Source organism: Trachypithecus francoisi, unplaced genomic scaffold, assembly GCF_009764315.1.
Source record: "Trachypithecus francoisi isolate TF-2019V2 unplaced genomic scaffold, Tfra_2.0 Lachesis_group4, whole genome shotgun sequence".
Lineage (NCBI taxonomy): Eukaryota > Metazoa > Chordata > Mammalia > Primates > Cercopithecidae > Trachypithecus > Trachypithecus francoisi.
Genome location: NW_022681469.1, coordinates 133272371 through 133296138, shown reverse-complemented (window position 1 = coordinate 133296138; position 23768 = coordinate 133272371). Strand labels below are relative to the sequence as shown.

General features: G+C 40.0%; 1 protein-coding gene across 2 annotated transcripts in view; it reads left to right on the top strand.

Moving 5' to 3' along the window:
- The first annotated feature begins 21090 nt into the window (after positions 1-21090).
- VPS41 (VPS41 subunit of HOPS complex) overlaps positions 21091-23768 on the top strand; it is a 189459-nt gene continuing 186781 nt past the window's right edge. For both annotated transcript variants that reach the window (XM_033193706.1, XM_033193708.1), the window contains exon 1: positions 21091-21155. In XM_033193706.1, coding sequence (XP_033049597.1) covers positions 21135-21155 — 21 coding nt within the window. In that variant the 5' untranslated portion in view covers positions 21091-21134. The remainder of the gene's footprint in view (positions 21156-23768) is intronic.

The window sequence follows — 23768 nt, the reverse complement described above, 5'->3', positions numbered from 1 at the left end:
CTTCTTGAAGGGACCTCAATGACATGCCAAAGAATTTAGACTTTATCTTGTGGATGAAGGGGAGTTAGTAGAATATTTTAAGTAGGAATGGTGTAGGATCATGACTAACTCAACAGGATGTTAAGAGAATTTAAGAAACAACCATATGTGAATGTGATACATTTGTAGAAATTTTTATGGCTATATTTATCATGGGTGATCATGCAGGGAAAAGACCCAAACACTGTATCTCTTACTCTGATGCCGGACATTTGTGTTCTAATATGATGTCCTATGGGGATAAAGTAAGACTACTCCTCTATAGGAAATTAGAACTTGGAAACTTAGCCTTAATTAATGGCTGAAGATCAACCTTTCCTGTTTTCACTCATCTCTTCCTTTAATCTGGATTCCAAGAAAGCTTGACAACTGTCTACACTGATGTGGAAAAATGGCCTCTGCCAAGAAAGGCAGCCAGGGTTGGACAGCCAGTCCTTCCCATCTAAATATTCTCTCCTCAGTGCCAACCTTGGAACATATCAAGGTGATAAAGTTGCTGCCAGATATGTGAAGAGAATAAGGTTAATTTTGTTGTCTTAAAGGAGAAGCGCCATCCAGTGTTGCTATAAAGCAAATATAAATCAATAAGGTACTCGAATAAGCTCAATATCTAGTCCTTGACAATCAACAGGAATATGTTCCACTTAATATGACATCTCACCAGTTAATTTATTGCCAAAATGTGACAGGGTTATGTGAAACTTTGGTTATAAATTCTAGTGCATGTAGTTCCCGATATCTAAATGTTCTGCTTTAGAGTTCATTTTGGGACGGGGGGTGTGGAAAGATAGAGCATGCTTATTAAGAGAGGTCAGCATGCGGTGATGACAGTTTTTCTAAATCTGGGTCATGGGTTTATAAAAGGCTTATGATCCATCAAAAGACCTCTCTGAGTCTACAGAATGAAAAGAATGTAGAAAAACTATTGTTCAGGGAAATGCTTTCCCTGTTATTAAGATGTGGTCATTTCAATTATTAACTTATTCTGTAATGCAATCACCCAACTACAATTCTTTACTTAAAAGTGTATGTCTTTGGAATGTTACATAATCTTTTCAAAATAGTATGTCTTCCGTTTCTGAAAAATTCATTTCTCCAATGGATTAGGAAGCTGAGTCACTTTCCTAATCAGGACAGGCCCCTCCTCCAGGAGTGCTGTTCGGCTCCATTTTAACCACCCTGGCAGGTGGCGGCCTGGTTTTTAATTCCTTGAAATCTACAAATATACTCTTCACTTTGGAAGAGGCTCTTAGCTCAAAATGCATTTCTTTAGAAAGATTCACTAAGAAGAAGTAGGAAAAAAAAAAAAAAAAAAAACCACCACAAAGCCATGTACTTAAACAGTCTCTTTCAAGCACCACTTAATGGCGTGGAGTTGAACTGAAGAGATTAGGATTTGACGTCTGACGTAGTCACTCTGTAGCTCCATAATCAAGGGCTTTCCAAGGGTGAGTATGGGGCCTTAGGTCTCTGGGTTAGTGTCAATTATTAAAGGAGTTTGGGGAGAAAAGGAGGAAATAGGAAGGGCAGCCTATTTCTGTGAAGAGGAGAGGATTGATACCAGCACTGGAGTGGAAACTGTAATGAAGGAAGTGGCTATCTGGTTGGCAAGGCGGTGATTGAAGGGGTCAGATCCCGTGGAGAGCACCTGCAGCAGATGGGACCCACGCCACACTTTTGTTGGATTTTGTCAGTGGGGGCGGGGGGAGGTTTAGGGAAGCGCTCTTTCAGAGGCTCTTACGTGCATCATTCACTCTAGGGGTTTGTTTTGTTTTGTTTTGTTTTTGAGACAGGGTCTTGCTCTGTCACTCAGGCTGGAGTGCAACGGCACCATCACAGCTCACTGCAGCCTTGAACTCCTGGGCTCAAGCAATCCTCCCACCTCAGTCTTCCCAGTGGCTAGGACTACAGGTGTAAGCCACTGCACTTGGTTTTTATCTGTAACTAATGCCATATTTTACCCTTCAGAAAATAGTATAGGAAAACTCCTTCACTGAACTCTGCAGGTTGAATGTTTGTGGCTAAACCAGAATGAAAATTATGATAATGCAGGGTAATAGTTATCAAACAAAAACATAAAAATACTCCAATGATAGAAGGGGCCTTGGGAGGCCACCTAGGCCAACCCTATTCCATCAGCCCTTTGAACCTGATAGCATTTACCATATACAATGGGATAAGCTACATGCATTTCTGCACTCCCTGACGCACGGTGAGAGTCACATGAGGACAGGGAATCTTGGGCTGTCTCCTTTATGTTGTTGGTACTTAGCATTGGGCTTAAGTAATAATTGTTTGACCTTTGTTGAGAAGCCGTGAAACAAAAGCATATAAAATAGTGTAGTACTAATGGACTGAATCCCTATTTAGAAAAATGTATAATAATCAAGTGTGAAGGTGGTGGTGGTCATAGCGTGTGTTGGGAGTGGGAGTGGAGTTAGAAGTCAGGTAGAGTTTTTTATGACTACCTAGCCTAGAGAGATTTCTGGCTGGTAATAATTTGTTTCATCGAAGTCTGTATGCAATGGACTTTAATGCCTCCCTGTGCATCAAAGGCCTCACACTGTACTTCAGGGGGCTTTTGTGCATCCCAGTGGGTGCTGTCTACCCAAGGTTGGAGGAGATACTGGGACACCAGACACTCAGCAAGTGATGTGCTAGCTGCTGTTGCAAGAAAATTCTTACTGAGCCTCAATGCAAAAACAATTAACAAAATTCCTCAGCACGAGGGATGCGTGGTCCTCACCTGAATGGAGTCAGGAAGTCCCCTAGGCATTAGCGTTGGACTCTGTTCATGGGACCAGGAGCTGGAGCAGAACAGGAAAGTTTTGCCTCTGGCTTCTCCCAGCTTTCTCCCACTTCATGTTCCCTCCATCCTTCATACTCCTCAACCTAGGGATTCCTTTCTGGTCTTAGAATTACAAAGACTTTTATTCATCAAGTCTCTTTCATGTTCTCCTGAAGCCTGGGCATTTGAAAATGAAAATACAAGACTTTGCATTTCTGCCGTACCTTTCCTTTCCTGAGGAAATGAGTAAAGAATGCCAAGCGGACAACATGAGAGAAGACAAGAGGTAGAAGAACTGGTGCAGGAGGAGGAAAGAACATATAAATTGATACTCACACTTTTTAAAATATGCTATCCTGTCATGTAAGTGACTAAGCAGCCCATTTTCTCAAGGATGATAGAAGGGAGACAGAAGAGAGCCTTTATTAATATTTTCAATATGAACACAGGTATGTGGTCTTCCCACTCACACCACAAATATCAAGCCCTCTGTGTCCGTCTCTGTTACCATATTTATCAGGACTCTTACACTTGGCAAGTAAGAAAACTGTTATTAGCCAGGCGTGGTGGCTCATGCCTGTAATCCCAGGGCTTTCTCTGTCCCTTGCCAGTCCTCATCAGAGCAGTCCCAACTGACTTCATTATTCAATAAGGCTTTCGCCACACAAGCAAGATGAAGGTGGCGGCAAACAGTGCAGACTCACGTTCTCTCAGGTTGGTGAGCCCAGAAGAAAGAGGTTCTCTTCCACACTCATTTCAGCGAAGAACTTTTGATCAGCACACCTTGAGTTAAAAGTCGTTATCTAAAAGACAAGGTGTGGTGGCTCATTACTGTAATCCGAGCACTTTGGGAGGATGAGGCAGGCGGATCAAGAGGTCAGGAGTTCGAGACCAACCTGACCAACATGGTGAAACCCTGTCTCTACTAAAAATACAAAAATTAGCCAGGTGTGGTGGCGGGCGCCTGTAATCCCAGCTACTCAGGAGGCTGAGGCAGGACAATCACTTGAACCTGGGAGGCAGAGGTTGCAGTGAGCCGAGATCACACCATCACACTCCAGCCTGGGCGACAGAGAGAGAATCAGTCTGAAAAAAAAAGAAAAAAAAAAAGTCCTTACCTAGAAGAATTACTGTTTCCTATAGGAAATGTATTATAATTGGTTCAACTTGCTCACATGCTCGCCTTGAAGATAGGAAGTCCTGGTGGTTGAGCCCAACCAACACCTAGAAATTAAAGGTTAAAATGTCTTGAAAATGTTCCAGAAAGTAAAAAACTAGTTATTTCACTTGCCTTGTTATTTTTGTAGTTTTTTTAAAAAAACATGATCCAGTACTTTTCAAATTGCAGATTGTTGCCCAATTACAGATTATGAAATCAACTTAATGAGTAGTGACTAGAATATTGCAGGGTAGTATAGAACAGAATGGAATTTTAAAAATTAGCAATGTCAGTTTGCATCACTTATACTAAATGTAAGTATTTTTTCATGGATATTTTGTTTCAATTATGTCTCTCTGTGTGTGTATACTCTTTGAATATACATATCAATATCTAGGTTATGATATAGAACAAATTACCTACTGTGGAGTGCAGTAGGTAAAAACGAAACAAACAAACAAAAACCTTTAAGATACACTGAGATGATCTACCTACCAGTAAGAGTTTCAAATACTCTTAATTCTTTGGAGGATAAAATTAATTCTACTTAGCACTTGGAGTGACTACCGTCTTCTGTTAAGAATCCAAATTTATTCTACATATTTAATGATTTTATGCCAATTTGTTTTCTAAAGGGTTTGGCCATGAAAACAATAAAACAAAAAGTCCTAGGGACCTAACAATAAGGGCCTATAGTTTGAATGTTTTGAGATTGGCACTGTAAATTCAGAAAATAGAACCTCAAAGGCAGTTCATATAAGGGGTTGTAGAACAACGTAAGTAGCATACTCTATCAAATGATTGTAAGAGTCTGGGCACAGTGGTGCCTGCCTATAGTCATAGCTACTTAAGAGGCTGATGCTGGAGGATGGCTTGAGCCCAGGAGTTTAAGGCTGCAGTGAGCTATGATCACACCAGTACACTCCAGCTTGGGCAACATAGTGTGACCATGTCTCCAAAAACAAACAAACAAACACTTTAAAACAACTGTAGGGAAAGCAGCATCAGAGTTGAATGTCTTTCACAAAGCAGGTCAACAATTTGCAAAGATCCAAGAAAACTAGTTCCAAGAGTCAGAATTGTTTTGAGGGCTAAGTTATTTTTTTAAGTTATCTATAACTTACTGATGGAAGATATATAGTAAAATATTAAGCTGTTTCATTGTCAAGTGGTAGCTTGGAAGCAGGAAAAGTTGTTATAGGCAATATTAGCCACAGAAAGCAACTTGCTCAACTCAGAGTTAAATCGTCACATGTTTATGGAATAATACCCCAGTGGCTTAAAAGAGCTCTAGCTTCTTGGGGTCCTGATTCCTTTCCAAAGATAGAAAGACCATCCTATGTTTGCAAAAAAATGTTATAGTCTCATTGTCACCAGGTATAGATACACTGGCAGCTTGAACTGCCTAAAATCTTAGGGAGTTTACTACAAATACAAACCGAAAGTGAAAAGTATAGTTCCTTTAGAAGAGATTCATAGGCAATTTGTTGTTGATACATAATAATTGTACATGTTCATAAAGTACGCGTGATATTTCAATATACACATACAATGTGTAATGATCAAATCAGGATATTGAGGATATCCATCACCTCAGATATTTTTATCATTTCTTTGTGCTGGGAACATTTCAACTCTTCTATTCTAGCTCTTTTGAAAAATACAACAAATCATTGTTGACTAGTCATCTACTATGCTGTTGAACACAGGAACTTAGTTCTTCTATATAGCTGTATGTTTGTCTCCATTAAGCAAACTCTTTTCATCCCCACCATACACTCATCCCAGACTCTGAGAACCATCATTTCTACTCTTTACCTTCATCAGATCAACTTTTTTAGTGCTCACTCATGAGTAAGAACGTGTGACATTTGTCTTTCTGTGCCTGGCTTATTTCACTTAACATAATGTCCTCCAGTTCCATCCATGTTGCTGCAAAGGACAGAATTTCATTTTCTTATGACTGAATAGTATTTAATTGAGTGTATCTGCCACATTTTGTTACCGTTTCATCCATTAATGAACACTTAGATACACAAGCTATGAATGATTCCCTATCTTGGCAATTATGAATAGTGCTACATGGCAGTGCAGGTATCCCTTTGATATACTGATTTTCTTTCCTTTGGTTAAATATCCAGTAGTGGAGTTGCTGAATTGTATGGTAGTTCTGGTTTCAGTTTTTTGAAAAACGTCCATTCTGTTTTCCGTAATGGCTATACTAACTTATGTTCCCACCAACAATGTGTGAGTTCCATTTTCTCTGCATTCTTGCCAGCATTTACTTTTTGTCTTTTTGATAATAGTATTTGTAACTGGGGTAAGATAATACTGCATCGTGGTTTTGATTTGCATTTCCCTGATGATTAGTAACACTGAGCATTTTTTCATATAGCTGTTGCCCATTTATATGTCTTCTTTAGAGAAATATCTATTCACGTCCTTAGCCCACTTTTTAATGTGATTATTTATTTTACTGTTCAGTGGTTTTAGTTCCTTGTATATTCTGGATATTAATCCCTTATCAGATAAATAGGTTGCAAACATTTTCTCCCATTCTGCAGGCTATATCTTCAAGCTATTTACTGTTTCCTTTGTCATGCAGGAACTTTTTAGTTTGAAGTAGGTTCATTTGTCTATTTTCATTTTGATTTAATAGGTAAGTTTTATTGCCATTATTAAGGCAATAATGGATGACAGTTCTGAAGCCTGAGGCTTTACCAATCAAGTATGGAGTGGGATGGCGGAGAGGGGACAGTGAGATTCTTTTAGATAAAGCAAACCCTCAGAAATTAGAGATAGTGGGACACTTAGGGCATGCCAAGTGATTCTGTGTGGCTGGAGAAGAGAGTGGCAGAAAGTGTGGTGGCATATGAGGCTGGAGAGGTAGTGAATATAAATCAATTGTATTCTAACCTAAGAGCAATGAAGAGTCAATGAAAGATTGTAGGCAGAGAAGTTTGCAATCAAATATCTCCTCTAAAACGTCACTCTAGATGCAGCAGGAATAAACAACGGAGAGGAATGGGCATGGAGAGACCAGTTAAGAGGTTGTTATAATAGCCTAGATGAGGGTCGATTGTGCATTGAACTAGGAAAGATGTGAGAATGGAGGGAAAGGTACAGAGCGACAAGTTAACAGGTGAAATTAACAGAGTTTGGTGACGTATTTGGATTTGGGAGTATATATGAAGGAGATGCATCTGAGAAGACTCCCACCTTTCTGACTTGGGCATGTAGGTGCTGCCAATCATGAAGAAAAGAAACTCAAGAGAAGATTTTAAAGAATGGATAATGAATTCAGTTTGGGATCCATCCTCAAAAAGGAGAGAAGAAAAGAGAAAAATATACGATAATCAATGGCAGCAATCAATTTGAGTCTCTGTGAATTTAGTGAATATTCTTACACTGTATGTTTAGTTGAACTGTCTCTCAATCTTTGCATTTATGTGTTTACCCTTAGTAGATGCTAATTGCTAAATAAATGAATACCAACTGTGTAAATGAGTAGGAGAAAACATGCCTTTTGAAAAATCTTCAAAATAAATTACATAGTAATAACGTATTATTAGCATTTCTGAAAGGGAAATCAGGATGTTGGACACACTTCATAAATGAAAGAATCCAGTAAAGGGCCCAAAAATTAAATCATGGAACCTCCAGGAAAAACAGCTGCCCCATATAATCTTTTGCATAGGCGAAATAAGTCTTCCCAGAAGCCTTCCTGCTATAACCAGTGGAAAAAAAGCATTTAAACAGACTTTACAATGGCAATGTTAACTACATGCCACCAGCTTTAGTGCACATGAATGCTCCGAGTAAAGGATAGCTTCCTGACACCTAAGTGGGGGGTGATGTCAAGCAAGGAGCCAAAGATTCTTTGCTTGGCAAAGAATCTGTATCCTATTTAAAGCTGAGAGAAGACTTTCTGGTTCAAATACATGATATCCACAAGATAGCACAGATCTTGACAGTGGAATTGGGAGTCACTCTGACATCATTTTCTTTTCTTTTCTTTTCTTTTTTTGACTCGCTCTATCGCCAGGCAGGAGTGCAGTGCTGCAATCTCTGCTCACTGCAACCTCTGCCTCCCGGGTTCAAGCTATTCTCCTGCCTCAACCTCCTGAGTAGCTGGGACTACAAGCGTGCGTCACCACACCCAGTTAATTTTTGTATTTTTATTAGAGACAGGGTTTCACCGTGTTGGCCAGGCTGGTCTCGATCTCTTGACCTTGTGATCTGCCCAACTAGACCTCCCAAAGTGCTGGGATTACAGGCATGAGCCACCGCGCCCAGCCTCTGACATGATTTCTAAGAGGTTCGATGAGGCTAGCTTAATTCATAGAATTTAATATGTGCAAACACAGAAAAGAGCCATTATTGTAGGATGAAAATACTTTTTGGGTTTGTAGATGCTCTAAAGGCATTGATCTTCCAGCCATTTCCAGCAATGTGGCATTTGGAGCACAGCTTGTAACTGTTACCAATAAATCCTTTCCCAGATACAAAATTACACTGAAATTACACCAAGTCTGCAAAGAGTATCACTATTGAAGTCTGAATATTTTCTTCAATCCTGCAGTTTAGCATAAGAGTCTTAGATAGCATTTGTAAATTGTGGACCACAGTGTAAACTTAGCAACATTTTAGATCACTAGAAAGAGAAAAATCTGTAATTTATTTGTTTGTTAGTAGAAAAGAACCAACCATTACAAAATGGAAACTCAAAAGAAGAAGAAATTTAATGCTCTGAGAATAGACTGTGCCTTATTTTAGAAAGGTTGTATTGCAAAAAGTCATCTTCAAGTCTTGGATTTTCAGTGTTTTATTCCTTTCTATTAAAAAGCAAGAACCTTATCTCCCAACCACATGCCACTTAAACATGAGGAAATGTATTTCTTTTAACTCAAAGAATACTTATTGTATTAGGAATACTCCCAGGGCATTGCAGCATAGGGTTTTGGTTGGCTGGCTGGTTGGCCTCAGGGTTTTTCTCAACATTCTCCGCTTCATAGTGATCCCACCTCCAACAAGGAGTGGGAACCCAAAGCCAGTCCTCTACTGACCTACTCCTTAAACCAGATACTTGAGCCAGTATCTTTGAGGGGTTCAGTACTACAGTTTTTCCTAACTTGAAACTGAACTTCAAAATGGCGCCTGACCCTGAATCTGGCTGATCTGTAATTACCCATCCAAATCTTGCAAAGAAGGCATTGTCAAGTCAGTTGCTGGCTGGAATTCAGCTAGAATTGGAACAATGGCAAAGTCCTAGCCTTTGTCAGTGACACATGCAACTGAAGAAATGTGGCAAGGGTAGATGGTAGTGGCAATTCTACGCATCATCCAATGAGCAAGGAATTCAGCCCTGCTGCTGTCTATACTTTTTTTGTTGTTGTTTATTCTTTTTTTGTTGTTTTTTTGTTTTTTTTTTTTTTGAGACAGGGTCTCACTTTGTCACCCAGGTTGGAGTGCAATGGCATGCTCTCAACTCACCGCAGCCTCGACCTCCTGGGTTCAAGAAATTGATTCTCCTGCCTCAGCTTCCCCCAACAAGTAGCTGGGACTACAGGCATGCACCACAACACCCAGCTAATTTTGTTTTTTATTTTTTGTAGGGATGGAGTTTCACCATGTCGCCCAGGCTAGTCTCAAACTCCTGAGCGCAAGTGATCTGCCTGCCTCCGTCTCCGAAGGTGCTAGGATTACAGTCATGAGCCACCGCACCCAGCCTGTTTCTGTCTTTTCTGAGATACCTTTCCTTAATCTCTTAGGGCTGGAAACCAAGACTGTTTCCCTGGTTACCGAAGCCCACTTAACTAAAGCAAAGGGCAGGGAAGAGAGGATATAAAAATTGCTTGGAGAAGAAAGCCAACTTGTATGTGTGTGCATGTGTATGTGTGTGTGAACACGTCAGTTAGGCCTCTGACAGTTAGCATCAGAAAATGAATTTGAACTTGTTTGAACAAAAAGGTTCCAGGGATAGCTTATAGAGCCCAAGCATCAGGAAATAGTTTGACCTTTTTCAGTCTTAATTCCAAAAATCTCAGAGAAGGGATGAAGATCAATAAACTGTATCTAGGAAGTGGAAAGCCTTTGCAGGTACCTTGTGGGTGGTGGGCTGGGGGGCATAGGGTAGTAGGGAGACAAGTACTAAAAAATGGATGCTGGACAGACAATCCAATAGATGGTCATTACAATATATCATAAATGATTAGAATAGGACTTCTGCAACATTAGGCCTTCTCAGCTGCAATAAACAGACCCAGGATGGAAAAAAACAGGAGAAAAGAGAGGTCCATCATCTATATTAGCTGATGAAAGCCCATGACTTTCTTACTCCACACTCAATCCTATCAAAAAGGCCTTTCCTCATCCTTCTTTTCACCTATCTGCACCAATGACAGGCACTGAAGCACAATGACAAGATGGGAGGGTGTCTCTAGAGCAGGGTAATGGAGAAGGAGTAGGAACAAGCTTGTGAGAACAGCAAGAGTGGAACACAGGATCTACAGGAAGCAGTGTGAGGGAAAGGCATCAAAGGAAGAGCATTTCCAATGGCCTTGGGAGGGAGTGGGCACTCAGGTAAAGGTAGGGGAGTTTCTCCAGTACTTTCCAGTCATTTATGTGTCAGAGAAGAAGTTCATGATACATTAGCTGGTGATGTTAGGCCTTGGGTTCTCGTACTGCCATGTAAGTATTTTTCTCCAGCAGTTGTCAAACCAGTTAGAAATATCACCTAGGAGTCTAACAATGATGCTCTTCTTTCTTGGGTTCTCCGGGGTATGCTCCCTTCTTGAGGGGACAAGTCTTCTCTATTAATGATTAAAGCCATTTTCTCCTTAAGGCAACAATCAAAAGGCCATAACCTTGGCATCGCATGCAGTTCTAGGTGGAAAAAAAAAAAAAAAAAAGCCAAAACCTAATTTCTGAGTCAGGGGCTTGCAACTAAGGTTGTTTTTCTATGATAAGAATGCCATCAGTGCTGGATAAGACCCCAGGTGGTCACATTCCAACCTAACTTATATAAGTGAATGGTGTACAGCAGAAACACAATAAAATATAAAACATAAAACTATGGTGATTAAGTTTGGTTTTCTTTGTAAACTAATGTTCAGGTAAGTACAAAACTTTGAAATGGACATGGTAGGGTATTTATTTTATTTTATTACTGGTACTGCAATGGCAGTAGTTTGTACTATTTCTCATATCATGTATAGATTCAACTGTATTATGGATTAAAAAGCTTTCTGGGTCAGAAATAAGGTACAATTACTGTTTCTATAAAAAGTAAGTATTAAGATTTAATCCATTAACATACTGGTTGTGTTAAATTTTGGGACACAATTGGTGACTGCCATTGCTTTCACTTAGCGCAGCAGACCCTTCCTCTTCTTCCTCTTTTCTTCTGTTCCTCTTCTTTTTCAATTTTTCATGTCTTTATGTTAGAAGAAGGCTCTTGTGCCACAAACGTACCTTGAAATTGGACTCTTGCTGAAAAATGGATCTTGTTTCACAAATGATATTTGGATCCAATGGCAGGATGTGTTTAAGTATTTTGTTCCAAAATTTTGATTGAAAATGAAAGATTTTCTATGAAATAATACACTTTTCTGGCACAGCTAAACATCTGGATACTGAGTAGACTGAATTCATGCTTTAAGTTAAAAAATTAGTTTTGTGCTTTTCTGTCAAAAATATGAAAGAAGTGCAGTAAGTGGATTGCACATAAGCATTCTATGTCTGGGGAAAACTCAAACAGATGGTCTTTGAAATATTCTTTTAGTAAACATATAATAGGATCCAAAGGATGAATAAAATTTTTCCTGCATTATTCAAAATCACCACATTACAGTATTGAAGAGGTTTTTTGTTTTTGTTTTTGTTTTTGAGATAGGGTCTCACTCTGTCACCCAGGCTGGAGTGCAGTGGTGCAATCTCAGCTTACTGCAATCTCTGCCTCCCGGGTTCAAGCGATTCTCCTGCCTCAGCCTCCTAAGCAGCTGAGATTACAGGTGCGTGCCACCATGCCTGGCTAATTTTTTGTATTTTAGTAGAGATGGGTTTCATCATGTTGCGTTGGTCTTGAAGTCCTGAGCTCAGGTGATCCACCCACTTCTGCCTTCCAAAGTGCTGGGATTACAGGTGTGAGCCACTATGCCCAGCCCTGAAGGACTTTTTCTTTCTTTTTTTTTTTTTTTAAGGTATTTCCTGATATTTCCAAAGAACTTTTAAGAGAACTTCAAATGTTTCAGTGACCAAGTTATTCCATTTCTACACATTTTTACAAGAAAATATTTATAATTTGGAGATATGCACAAGATGCAATGTTCGTCACAATACAGTTTATAATGGTGAAAACTTGAAAGCAACCTAAATATTGAAAAGTAGAGGAGAATTGGTCATATAAATTATAGAAATCAACTCCATGGAAGACTATATAAGCATAAATAATTATGTAGTTCTATATTATGAGAAATCGCATCGTTGATGTATTAATAAGTTTTTGTTTGTTTGATTGGTTGGTCGGTTGGTTGGCTTATTTTTTTGAGACAGAGTCTCGCTCTGCCATCCAGTTTGGAGTACAGTGGCAAGATCTCGCCTCACTGCAAGCTCCGTCTCCTGGGTTCATGCCATTCTCCTGCCTCAGCCTCCCAAGTAGCTGGGACTACAGGCGCCCGCCACCATACCTGGCTATTTTTTTTTTTTTTTTGTATTTTTAGTAGAGTCAGGGTTTCACCATGTTAGCCAGGATGGTCTCGATCTCCTGACCTTGTGATCCGCACGCCTCGGCCTTCCAAAGTGCTGGGATTACAGGTGTGAGTCACCGCGTCCGGGCAATATGTTTTTTAAAAATGCCACAGAACTCTAGAGTGTGATTCAAATTATGTTTAAAACACAGATATAGCCCTTGTATATATATATATATCTGTGGGAAAAAAAATCTGGAAAAATATCCCTCAAAATACTGCAACGAATATAAAGACCAAATTCCTCCTAGGGTCTCTTCTCACTCTCGTTCATTACTGAACAATATTAGATAGACCGTTTATATATTGTCTCTTTCTATTTAAAAAGACATTAGCCTTCTCCATTAATTTCTAATACTTCCCATCTAGACATCTGTAAATGTGAAGTATTAACATACTCTGGAGTGTTTTCCAATACCTACAATCAACTCTCGAAATCACTGGACACCAGCTGGGTGTTCAACAACTTAATTCACTTCTGATAGTAACCACCCAGCGTTAGAACAGACCCTACAGCTTAAGAGCTCAGTCCCACAAAACTGCCCCCTGCTTCAAATGTCAGTTGCAAGTCCTGGGCCTCCTGTGCTTCGGGCCAACCAGACATAAATGGGAGCTTCCTATGAACCCCTCCTAAAGTTCCATAACTTGTTAGAATGACTCACAGAACTCAGGAAGACACTTTACTTACATTTACCAGTTTGTTATAAAGGATACAAATGAACAGCCAGAAGAAAAGGTACACAGGCAAGATCTGGAAGGGTACAGAGCACAGCAGCTTCCATCCCCATGGGGTACTCCATGCTCCCATTTCGTGGACGTGTTCACCAAATTGGAAACTCATCAAATCTCATTTCAAGAGTTTTTATAGAACTTAATCTCCAGTCTTCACCACCCCCTCCCTGGGGGACTGGAAGTTCCAGCCCTATAATCAATTGGTCTTTCTGGTGACCAGTCCTATCTTGCTGCTATATAGGAGCCCCACCCTAAGTCACCTCATTAGTATAAACTCAAGTGTAATAAGAAGGGATTCAATAACAAAATATTCTCCTATCACTCGGGAAATTCTAAAGGATTTTAAGAGCTCTGTGCCAGGAACCAGAGATAAAGACCAAATATATTGCTTATGATAGCACACATACTTAGAAGGATGATCACTTATGGGAAATGGTATAGAAAAGGGTAACTGGTAGCATTTTCTAACCTCACTGTGAGTAAGATACAACTCCATATTCTCTGTAATTGTACAGAAGCTAACATTTTTGGGCCACACTCTGTCTTTATCTATAAGAGATCTCTTGAGAGATTGAGTAAAGGGGGACTCTGCACATTCCCCCAAATTTCTTTTCTTCCTTTTATGAAAACAAGTAAGACGTGAGAGTGGTCCTGTACCTCTAAATGAGGATCATGAAAAATGGAATGTGAAGAGGAGACTGCAGTGTTCCTTATGTGTATAGTGAAGTGCAGGAAACAAAATAGCAGTACAACAGTGATAAATACAACTAGGCCCCAGCCTTTGGCAAGGACCTTGATGTACATTTTCTCATTTGTTTTTTGCAACAACTCTGATTGGAAGGTACTTTTAGTCCATTTAACAGCTAAGAATACTGGACTTTGGAAAAGTTAACTTGTCCTAGATTTATTATAAATGGCACACACAAAATTTGAATCCTGATCTGATTCTCAAGCTCTCAAATATCACAATGAACTAGAAAAAAACAAATGCAAATTGGTACCCTGGCAGTACTGTTCTTGCCCTATGTCCCAAGATTCCAAAACTTTTATAATCTGAAAGTTTGCTCTTCTCACACACGTGAGCATGTGATCACTCCCTTTCTCCTGTGTCAGGTGGTCAAGCAGAAGAATAATAATTTCCTCAGGTGCGGTAGGTGATGTCTTTTGGCCGAGTCATTTCTATTCTCAAAACTCCTCAATGGCTCCCCACCACTGTATCAGTTAGGATTAAGTCTGTCTGCTTGTGATAGGCAAGCTACAATAACACAAGGAATTATTATTTTATTCAAAATGAGTTTGGAGGCCGGGTGTGGTGGCTCACGCCTGTAATCCCAGCACTCTGGGAGGCCAAGGGGGGTGGATCACCTGAGCTCAGGAGTTTGAGACCAGCCGGAGCAGCATGGGGAAACCCCGTCTCTACTAAAAATACAAAAATTAGCCAGGTATGGTGGCATGCACCTGTAATCCCAGCTACTCAAGAGGCTAAGGCAGGAGAATCACTTGAGTGGGTAGGTGGAGGTTGCAGTGAGCCAAGACCCTGCTGCTGGACCCCAGCCCAAGTGACAGGAGTACAATCCTGTTAAAAAAAAAAAAAAAAAAATTAGTTTGGAGGCAGGCAGTTTAGAGGGTCATGTTGGCTTCAGTCATCAGGGACTCAGGCTTCTCCTATCTTTCTGCTTCATCCTTAGAATTTGGTTTTCATCCTCTGGGTCACTTGTGGGACCTGTATGGTTGCTGGAGAATCTAATAGCAGAAATGGTGAAAGGGGTATCCCCAGATGTCTGGTCCCCTTTAATAGACTTCCCCGAAAGGCACACATAACATTTCCACTTGTACGTCATTGACCAGAACTTAATTGCATAGCCACGCCTAACCGTGATGGAGACCAGGAAATGTCTTTTATTTAAACATATTGTTGCCCCTAATATTTTAGTTGTTTTACTAATAAAGTAGAAGTGAATGGATATTAGGCAGGCATTTAACAGTCTCTGCTACAACTGCCTATGGAATGAAACACAAATTTATATCGACAGACTCTAGCACCATCCTACCTAATTGGTCTTGTATCTGACTCTTTGGATGCTATTCCACATTTTTATGTCTCTTCTTCTTTTTTTTTTTTCCGAGACAGAGTCTCACTCTGTCGCCCAGGCTGGAGTACAGTGGCGCAATCTCAGCTCATTGCAAGCCCTGCCTCCCAGGTTCACGTCATTCTCATGCCTCAGCCTCCTGAGTAACTGGGGCTATAGGCTCCTGCCACCACGCCCGACTAATTTTTTGTATTTTTGTAGTAGAGACTGGGTTTCACCGTGTTAGCCACAATGGTCTCGATCTCCTGACTTCGTGATCTGCCCGCCTCGGCCTCCCAAAGTGCTGGGATTACAGGAGTGAACCACCGCGCCCGGCCTATCTTTATGTCTCTTCTTATACTGTTCCCTTTACATGGAATATTTTCCCTTTCCTCTTACCATCAGCCTCTTACCTATCCTTTGAGGAACATTGATGTGCTGCTTGAAGTCATGTCTGATCTTCCCAACGGATTTGATCACTCTCACCTTCAAACTCTCACAAAATGGCTGACTTAAACTTCCCAGATACCACTTTCTTTGTGTCATTTCGCTGCTCTAAATCTTCAGTATCTTTTTATTTTTTCATAGAACATGTCTGAAACTTACTCAGGTGGCAGGGCACCAAATAGTCTCGTTCTCGAGAAAGCATCGCAAATGGAAAGATGTTCAATTAATTAATTGACTCAGTCAACAAATAATTATAGTGACCCTATTATGCACCTATACTGTGCTAGGTGCCTGGTACATGTTTAAAAGTAAGAAGTTGTCAAAGCAAGCTTTATAGTTTCTTTCTGATTTTTTTTTGTTGGGATTTATTTACTATTTTTATGTATTTTTATGTCTTAGTGCTTGTTTATAGCTAAACAAGAGCAAAAAATCAAAGATTTCAAGAAAGCATATGTGAAAACCCTAAATAAAATATTTTACCCATTAATCAATTGATTTCTTTCTGTGAATTGGGAAAATAAAGTGACTATTTGATTTTACCAATAAAACCCCTTGATGCAAATCAAGGCACACTAATTTCACAAGAATCTAGCATGAGAACCATCACAGTGAGTCTAAACTTTACCCCTTCAATATTCCCTCAAATCTATATATTTCCAAAGATTCTCTCTTAGGTTGTAATGCTACACAATACTATGCCTCAAATATCAGTTAAAAGTAACGGCAAAAGCTGCAATTACTTTTGTGTCAACCTGAAGACCTCAGATTATTTATCTCCAGCACCAGACCCCTCTTAGCTTCAAAACCAAATAATCAAATACCTACTGAACACTTCTTTTACAAGCCAAATAGGGAAGAGGTCAACTTTCCCACAAAAGATGGGTAAAGAACAAGAGTAGCAACCAGGGCCTACCTGAAGCCTTCCCTTTTTCCAGCTTCCCACTCTTGTGCCTGTCTTTGAGTCTCTGCCACAGTGCAAGTGCTGATGGCTGACTCCCTTTCTAGAGCAAGCTCTGAATAAATCCTCAATGGCATTTCTCACTTGAATGGTTTTTATTTCTACAGTTGATACCACCTTGTATTACAGCATTTTCTAAAATTATGCACAGGTATGTTAATTAGATGTACTTAAAGTATGCAACAAAATATAATGATTATATACATTACTTTTCATAGGATGGAATTATAAGGTGAAATCATGTTTTATTAAAATCATGTTTTAGAAGAATATTTTGCAATGTTATTGGGAAACAATCTTGAAATATGACTAAGTAAAAAAAGTAAATAATAAAACTTGGTAATATGATCTTTGCTGGAAAAAGTTTTTAAATAAATACAGAGAGAGAAAGAGAGACGGGAAAGGAGGAAGAGAGAGAGAGGAGGAAGAGAAGAAAAAAGAAAGACATATATCTAACAATCATAATCTAAGTGGAGAAATCATGAGTGGTTTTAGAATTTTATTTTATAATTTATTGTATTTTTCCAGTCATCTATCATGAACACATAGTACTTTTGTAATTAGAAACATGTAATTTAAAAAAATCTAATGTGGTTGCTCAGGGAAATTTCCAATAAGCTATGTCTTAAAATGACATTTAGAATATTAGAAGGTAACAGGTTTCAGAGGGTACAGTTTTGGAAAAACTAAACTGCAAAATAAGCTGAGGCTGTCCAAATTTGCTACAGATAACATCAATATTCTTTTAGCTATTTGGTACAGTTAATTAAATAAAGGCTAAGATTATAGCTTGGAGTTAGTAGTGTAATGTGGTGTAAATTTGCTTGTTGTTAGCTGTCAGACTTTTAGATTGAGAAAGGTAGCAATCTAAGAAGGAATGGAAGCTGAAGATTGGGAAAATAATCTACAATGCATCCCCTAATTAGCAAGGGCATAAGAGTGAATTATTTTAACTTTCTCTTTCCATTTCGCTGATTTTTCAAGTTTCCTGAATTTATAAATGCTATTTAATAATGGAAAATATAGAAGCCATTCATATTGTTTAAGCAATGAAATAATGCTATTGTCATGAATAAAATGGCTATAATTTGAGTTAGTAAACTGTTTCAGACCTATGAAACAAGTATATGATACAGATCCTTGAAACTAGTGAGCCACTCTACATATAAAAGGTCTTAGGTCTGTTTTCTGAAGTCTATCAACAATTTTAGGTCCTATAGACTGAGAATGAGAGTTGAATCTTACTTTTATCCCCATATGTTTTTTGTTTTGTTTTGCTTTTTGTTTGTTTGTTTGTTTGTTTTTCGAGATGGAGTCTTGCTCTATCACCAGGCTGGAGTGTAGTGGCGTGGGCTCACTGCAACCTCTGCCTCCCGCGTTCGAGCGATTCTCCTGCCTCAGCCTCCTGAGTAGCTGGGATTACGGGAGTGTGCTACCATGACCTGCTGATTTTTGTATTTTTAGTAGAGAGGGGGTTTCACTATGTTGACCAGGATGGTCTTGATCTCTTAACCTCAGGGGATCCACCTGCCTTGGCTTCCCAAAGTACTGGGATTACAGGCGTGAGTCACTGCGCCCAGCCCTTTACCTCCATATCTTGAAGCTGGGAGAGGGTGGAGTGATTATGTGCAAGAAAAAAAGCAGGTGATTTGACACAGAATCAGTGACTGTTAGGCTGACTACTCCTCAAACTTTAAAGTATATGCATATGACTGAGGGATATTATTAAAATCCAGATTGTGGTTAAATAAGTCACTCAAAGGGCCCCAAATTCTTCATTTTTAACAAGCTCCTAGGTAGTCTTTGGACTACATTTAGAGTAGTTGGAGAGTACAAGACCACCTAGATAGGAGAGTCTCAAATTCTCACTTCACATGAGAAAATGGGGTTTGGAGTTCACATGTGAATTTCATCCTGTCCACTGGCCCAGCACGAACCTGCTAGTTCATAGTAGGTTTCTTCCTCTAATCCACCTTTCCACACCTGTGTCTCTTCCCTTTTCCAGTCTCTCCAAAAGGAAAGAGGCTGATAATATTTTATTGTAATCAACAGAGTATACTGAATGCGGAACAAACTTGGGGAATTGAGAGTTTCTATGGTTAAATGAGCAGAGGAAAATCTGTAAACTTTGGCTATATCTTTAAGAAGACCCATAACACCCTTTTTGAGAAAGAGAAAGAGAATAAACATTCTCATTCCAGAAAAGTAGAAAGGCCAGGAAGGCCCAGAGTGAACGGCCTTCAGCTTTGCTTGCTTGGGCGGCTTGACTTCTCACTGAAATAAAATGGAACCATAAAACAAAAATGCCCTTGTGGGTAAGACAGTGGCAATAATCCTGTTTGCCTTCTTCATCCCAATCTCATCTGTTCACCATAGAAGAGGAGATTGCCAAGTTGAAGAGGCTGTAGTCCTAGAGGTTTATGGGTGGCTGTCACTCATAATGGGAAAGAGAAAATTAGAGTTTGTGAGGAAAGTCAGAAAAGTAGAAGATCTCATTTTATCTCTCTTTCCCGTGGATACTGGACTGAGAGCTTCCACAGTCTCTTTGGTCTGTATTAAAGTCTTTCTGGGATCTGGAGTTCACCATGAGCAATGTTTGACCCTGGACTGCTTTGCAAGATATTTCAGAAACTCTTGGGTTAGGTTTATACTTGCCCTAGGTTTATACTTAGGACATTGGGTGATTGCTTATGGATTTCTTTTTTCTTTTTTTTTTTTTTCAGATAGGGTCTCACTCCGTTGCCCAGGCTGGAGTGCAGTGGCACCATCAAGGCTCACTGCAGCCTTAACCCCCACCTCAGCCTCCTCAGTAGCTGGAACTACAGGCACACATCATTATGCCCAACTAATTTTTGGTATTTTTTGTAGAAACAGTGTTTTGCCATGTTGTCCAGGATGGTCTCAAACTCTTGAGCTCATGAAATCTGACTGCCTTGGCCTCCCCAAATGCTGGGAATACAGGTGAAAGCCACTACATCTGGTTGCTTATAGACATTTAAATGCCCCAGGGTGGTCTATCCTGTCGGCTGAGTGATTAGCCCACTGGAAGAGGAACCCCAGCAAGGCTTGGAGGAAGAAGATGGAGGTAAGGCTGTTTAGGCCCTGGGGAGAAGACAGGTGTCTCAGAGATGATGTCATCTTGGCTTCTGGGCCATTGAGGAATCATGGGTTGAGCAAGCTACAGACAGAGTACTGAGTCCATGACTTCCTACTGGGTCAGACTCAATGAGGCACAGGGAGTCAAAAATGTACTGAGGCAACCACCACATGCTGCCATTTGCGATACCCTCTACTGGTCACCAGCTACTCCAGTGAACGGAAATTTTTAAATGTCTGTCTTTGGATAAGGTGCTGCAGATTCCTGAGGATTAAGAAGCAGAATTCATAATGTTCAGAAACATGGAGAGAGAATCAGTCATTCTGAAAGCTGGAATTAATACAGTGGTTGTGCAGATCTGACCAAAGACAACTTCATATTGTGTCTCCACTTGAACATTTACCTATTGAATATCCTCAACAAAAGTTTAACAATTAATTTATTAAACAACAGAGATTCTTTTTAAAATCGATGTTCATATGACAGGAGAAGACAACTTAAAGTAGGAAGCAAAAATAATAATATTATTTGTTGGTGCATAAATTTTCTCTGGCTCTCCACTGCAAAGACTGCTTTATATTCACTGAATGTACTTAAAGAGAGAGAGAGAAAAAAAGGACAAGAACACTTTTAGAGTAAGCGGCGTTTGGCAATCACAGAGACTTTGGCATCAGACAAGGCTGAATTCTGTTACTAGTTCTGCTTCTTAATAGCTGCATGACCTCTGAGCTACGGTATTCCCCCCTGTAAATGGTGATGATAGTAGGAATTGCTGCGAGGATTAAATGAGATAATTTATGCAAAGCTATAAACCCAGGGCGTGACATAGTAAGTCCTTAATAAACACTAGAATAACTACAGAAACAAGAACAACAATAAAATAAGCTATAGTATTAGCAATGGTTATATTCAGATTCTTCAAAGCAGAACTCCATTGAGTTTGGAGACTTGGCAGCAGAAATGAGCCCCAAGAGGTCCGTCCCCTAGAAGAGATTTCCAGGCTCAGATGAAGCTAAAACTACATTTCCCAGAAGGCCCCGGGCCCAGGGTCTGATTCCTCTCATTTCCGGGTCTGTCATGTGATTCTCCGGTCGCGCCATGGCGGAAGCAGAGGAGCAGGTAAAGGGTGCAGTTGGTAGTTGAGGGCACAGGGATATGGAGACTAGGGTGGGCTGTTTGGGGAGGGTGGAGTGGAGTGGGTGGAGGTGCGGAGCTGCTGGAAGAGGGCAACGCAGGCCCGCGGCAGGGCGGGTTGGGACGGCGAAAGTTGCTTTCGGAGAGCAGAGAGGATGCCAACCCCAGGAGGGCACCTGGGGAAAGCGCACTGACACACCCCCGCCTTCGGGAGGCGGCCTTTCCTCGGGCCCCATCCCTGTGCCCTTTGCCCTGTGAAATTTTGGCATGAAGGCAGGCCAGGCTACCCCAGGGACTGACTGCCGGTGGGAGGCGGAAGAGAGGCCAGGTGACTGAAATTTACGTTGCTTTCCACTTGAAGTAGGACAGTAAGAACTAGGAGAGAGTAGACGATGAGTTTTGTTTTGTATCGGATTTAGGTACAGAACTGGAGCACTGTTGCGGTGCAGCATCGGTTCTGGAGCAAAAATGCCTGGGGTCCAAGTGCTAGTTCCTTTTCTTACTCAATGTGTTACTTTGAGCTACTGATTTAACTTTCTAGGGTAAGATGGGGATAATAATAGGACCGTCCTCAGAGTGTGGTTTAAGATGGAGAGCGTTTATACACAAAGTTAGAGTGCTTAGAACTATTGGGCTCAGTAAAAATTAAATGGAATTATTTGTTGCTGGCAGTATTCAGTCAACAACTGGCAATGTGGCACTGGAGTTTAGCGTAGAAATTAGTGATGGGAATACGAATTATTTTCATATAGCGGTAGTGGTAATCCCACGTTTTATGAAATGACGAAGTAAAATAAAAAAGACAAAAAAGAGAAGCAGACCAAAAGGGAGGCTAGAACTTGGGGGAGGTAACCTAAGTTTCCTTTTCCAGTGTTATTTCAGTTGGATACTGTTTTTCCTCACTAGTTAACAGGGCTGTTAGCAGTGATTGTCTCTAAACAGTGACTCGGGCTGTTTAGTATCGTAAGACATTTACCTAGTTCAATAATTTTTACTGTTTTCAACATAACTTCATTTGTTTTTAGTTCATAGTGAAAATTTGCTCTGTATATGTTTTACATATGCCAATAATTGAGACATTTGACTAGGCTGAAATTTGGTTTGGCTGGTCCTTGTGATAACAAGATAACAAAATCTCTTATCTAACACTAGAGCCTCCCATTTCCATTCTAGCAGTTAAAAGGAAAACACTCAATAAGAACGTATCATTTCATGACTGCCATTGCTCGTTTAAATAAGGACGAGATTGTTTTTCACATTGTGCATCTTTATTTCATGTTGAAATGTTCGTTTCATGGTTTGATTTAAAAGCAAAAAACTGAGTTTCATATGTTCTTAGATATAGTGTAATAGAAATGGAGAGAGTTGCCTTAGAAAAACCAGTGTTTTTTCTTCCTTTGAAAAAAACCTGTGAAATACTTACCACTGTTCAGTGCCGAAGAAGAATTTGACAAAGTTGTCGGATGTAAAAATGACGTATATAAAGTTAGGGATATAATCATGTTTCACATTTGTACATTATTTTCTAGTTTTAAAACCCTTCCATATTGCATTTGGTCTTCCTAAAAGAATTCTGTGAGGTAAATGTTTATTCTTATACATAGGTGAAACACCTCTGATGTTCCAGACTTTCTAGTGGCTTCTAATCTTATTCAGAGGAAAAGCCACAGTCATTACAGTAGCCTGGTTGCCCCACAGGACCTTGACCCAGCTGCCTCTAGCCACCTTTTCTTGACCTCGTTTTTCCAACTACCCTTCTGTGATTCTGCATCAGCTATACTGGCTTTCTTATTCTTCAAAAAGCCAGGCAGGTTCCTATCTCAGGGCCTTTGCTCATGCTGTTCCTTTTTTAGGAACGCTGACGTTTACAGGCTTAATTCCTCATTTCCTTCATGTCTTTGTCCGAGTGTTCTTTTTCATTGCGACCTTCCCTGACCGTGCTTTGAAACCTTCCTGCATTATTTTTCTCTATAATGTGCATCACCGTTTGACATATTGTATTTTAAAATTTGTTATTTTTTCCCCCTGTATATTGCTGTGTACCTCTCACCACAGAGCTTGGAACATCATGACAAGGATTTATTCACTGTTGTATGTCCAACACCTAGAATATTGCTTGGTACTTAATAAATATGTGCTAAATGATTGACTTTTACTAATAAGCAAATTGAAATTCAGGCAATTTGAGTAACGTGCTCAGGCTTATATCTATAATATAAATCTCCAGTCCTCTGTTTCCAAAGCTCATGACTTTTCACTAGAATACCCTGCCTTTTTAAAATATATGTAGGAACCTCAATCTAAATTGTTATTTTTAGTTTATAAAGTAAAATTAGCCCTTTTCATTTTAATGATTTTCCCTCAAGCCATCATTCCACCTTTGATGCTTTAACAGCCAATATATAGTTGGAGTGGGCATTCTCCTTTCCAACGGTGTATCTTTCTTAAAAAGACCAGTGGTGGGCCAGGCACAATGGCCCATCCCTGTAATCCCAACACTCTGGGAGGCCGAAGTGGGGCGATTGTTCGAGCCCAGGAGTTCGAGACAAGCCTGGGCAACATAGCAAAATCCTGTCTCTACAAAAATTACAAAAAGTA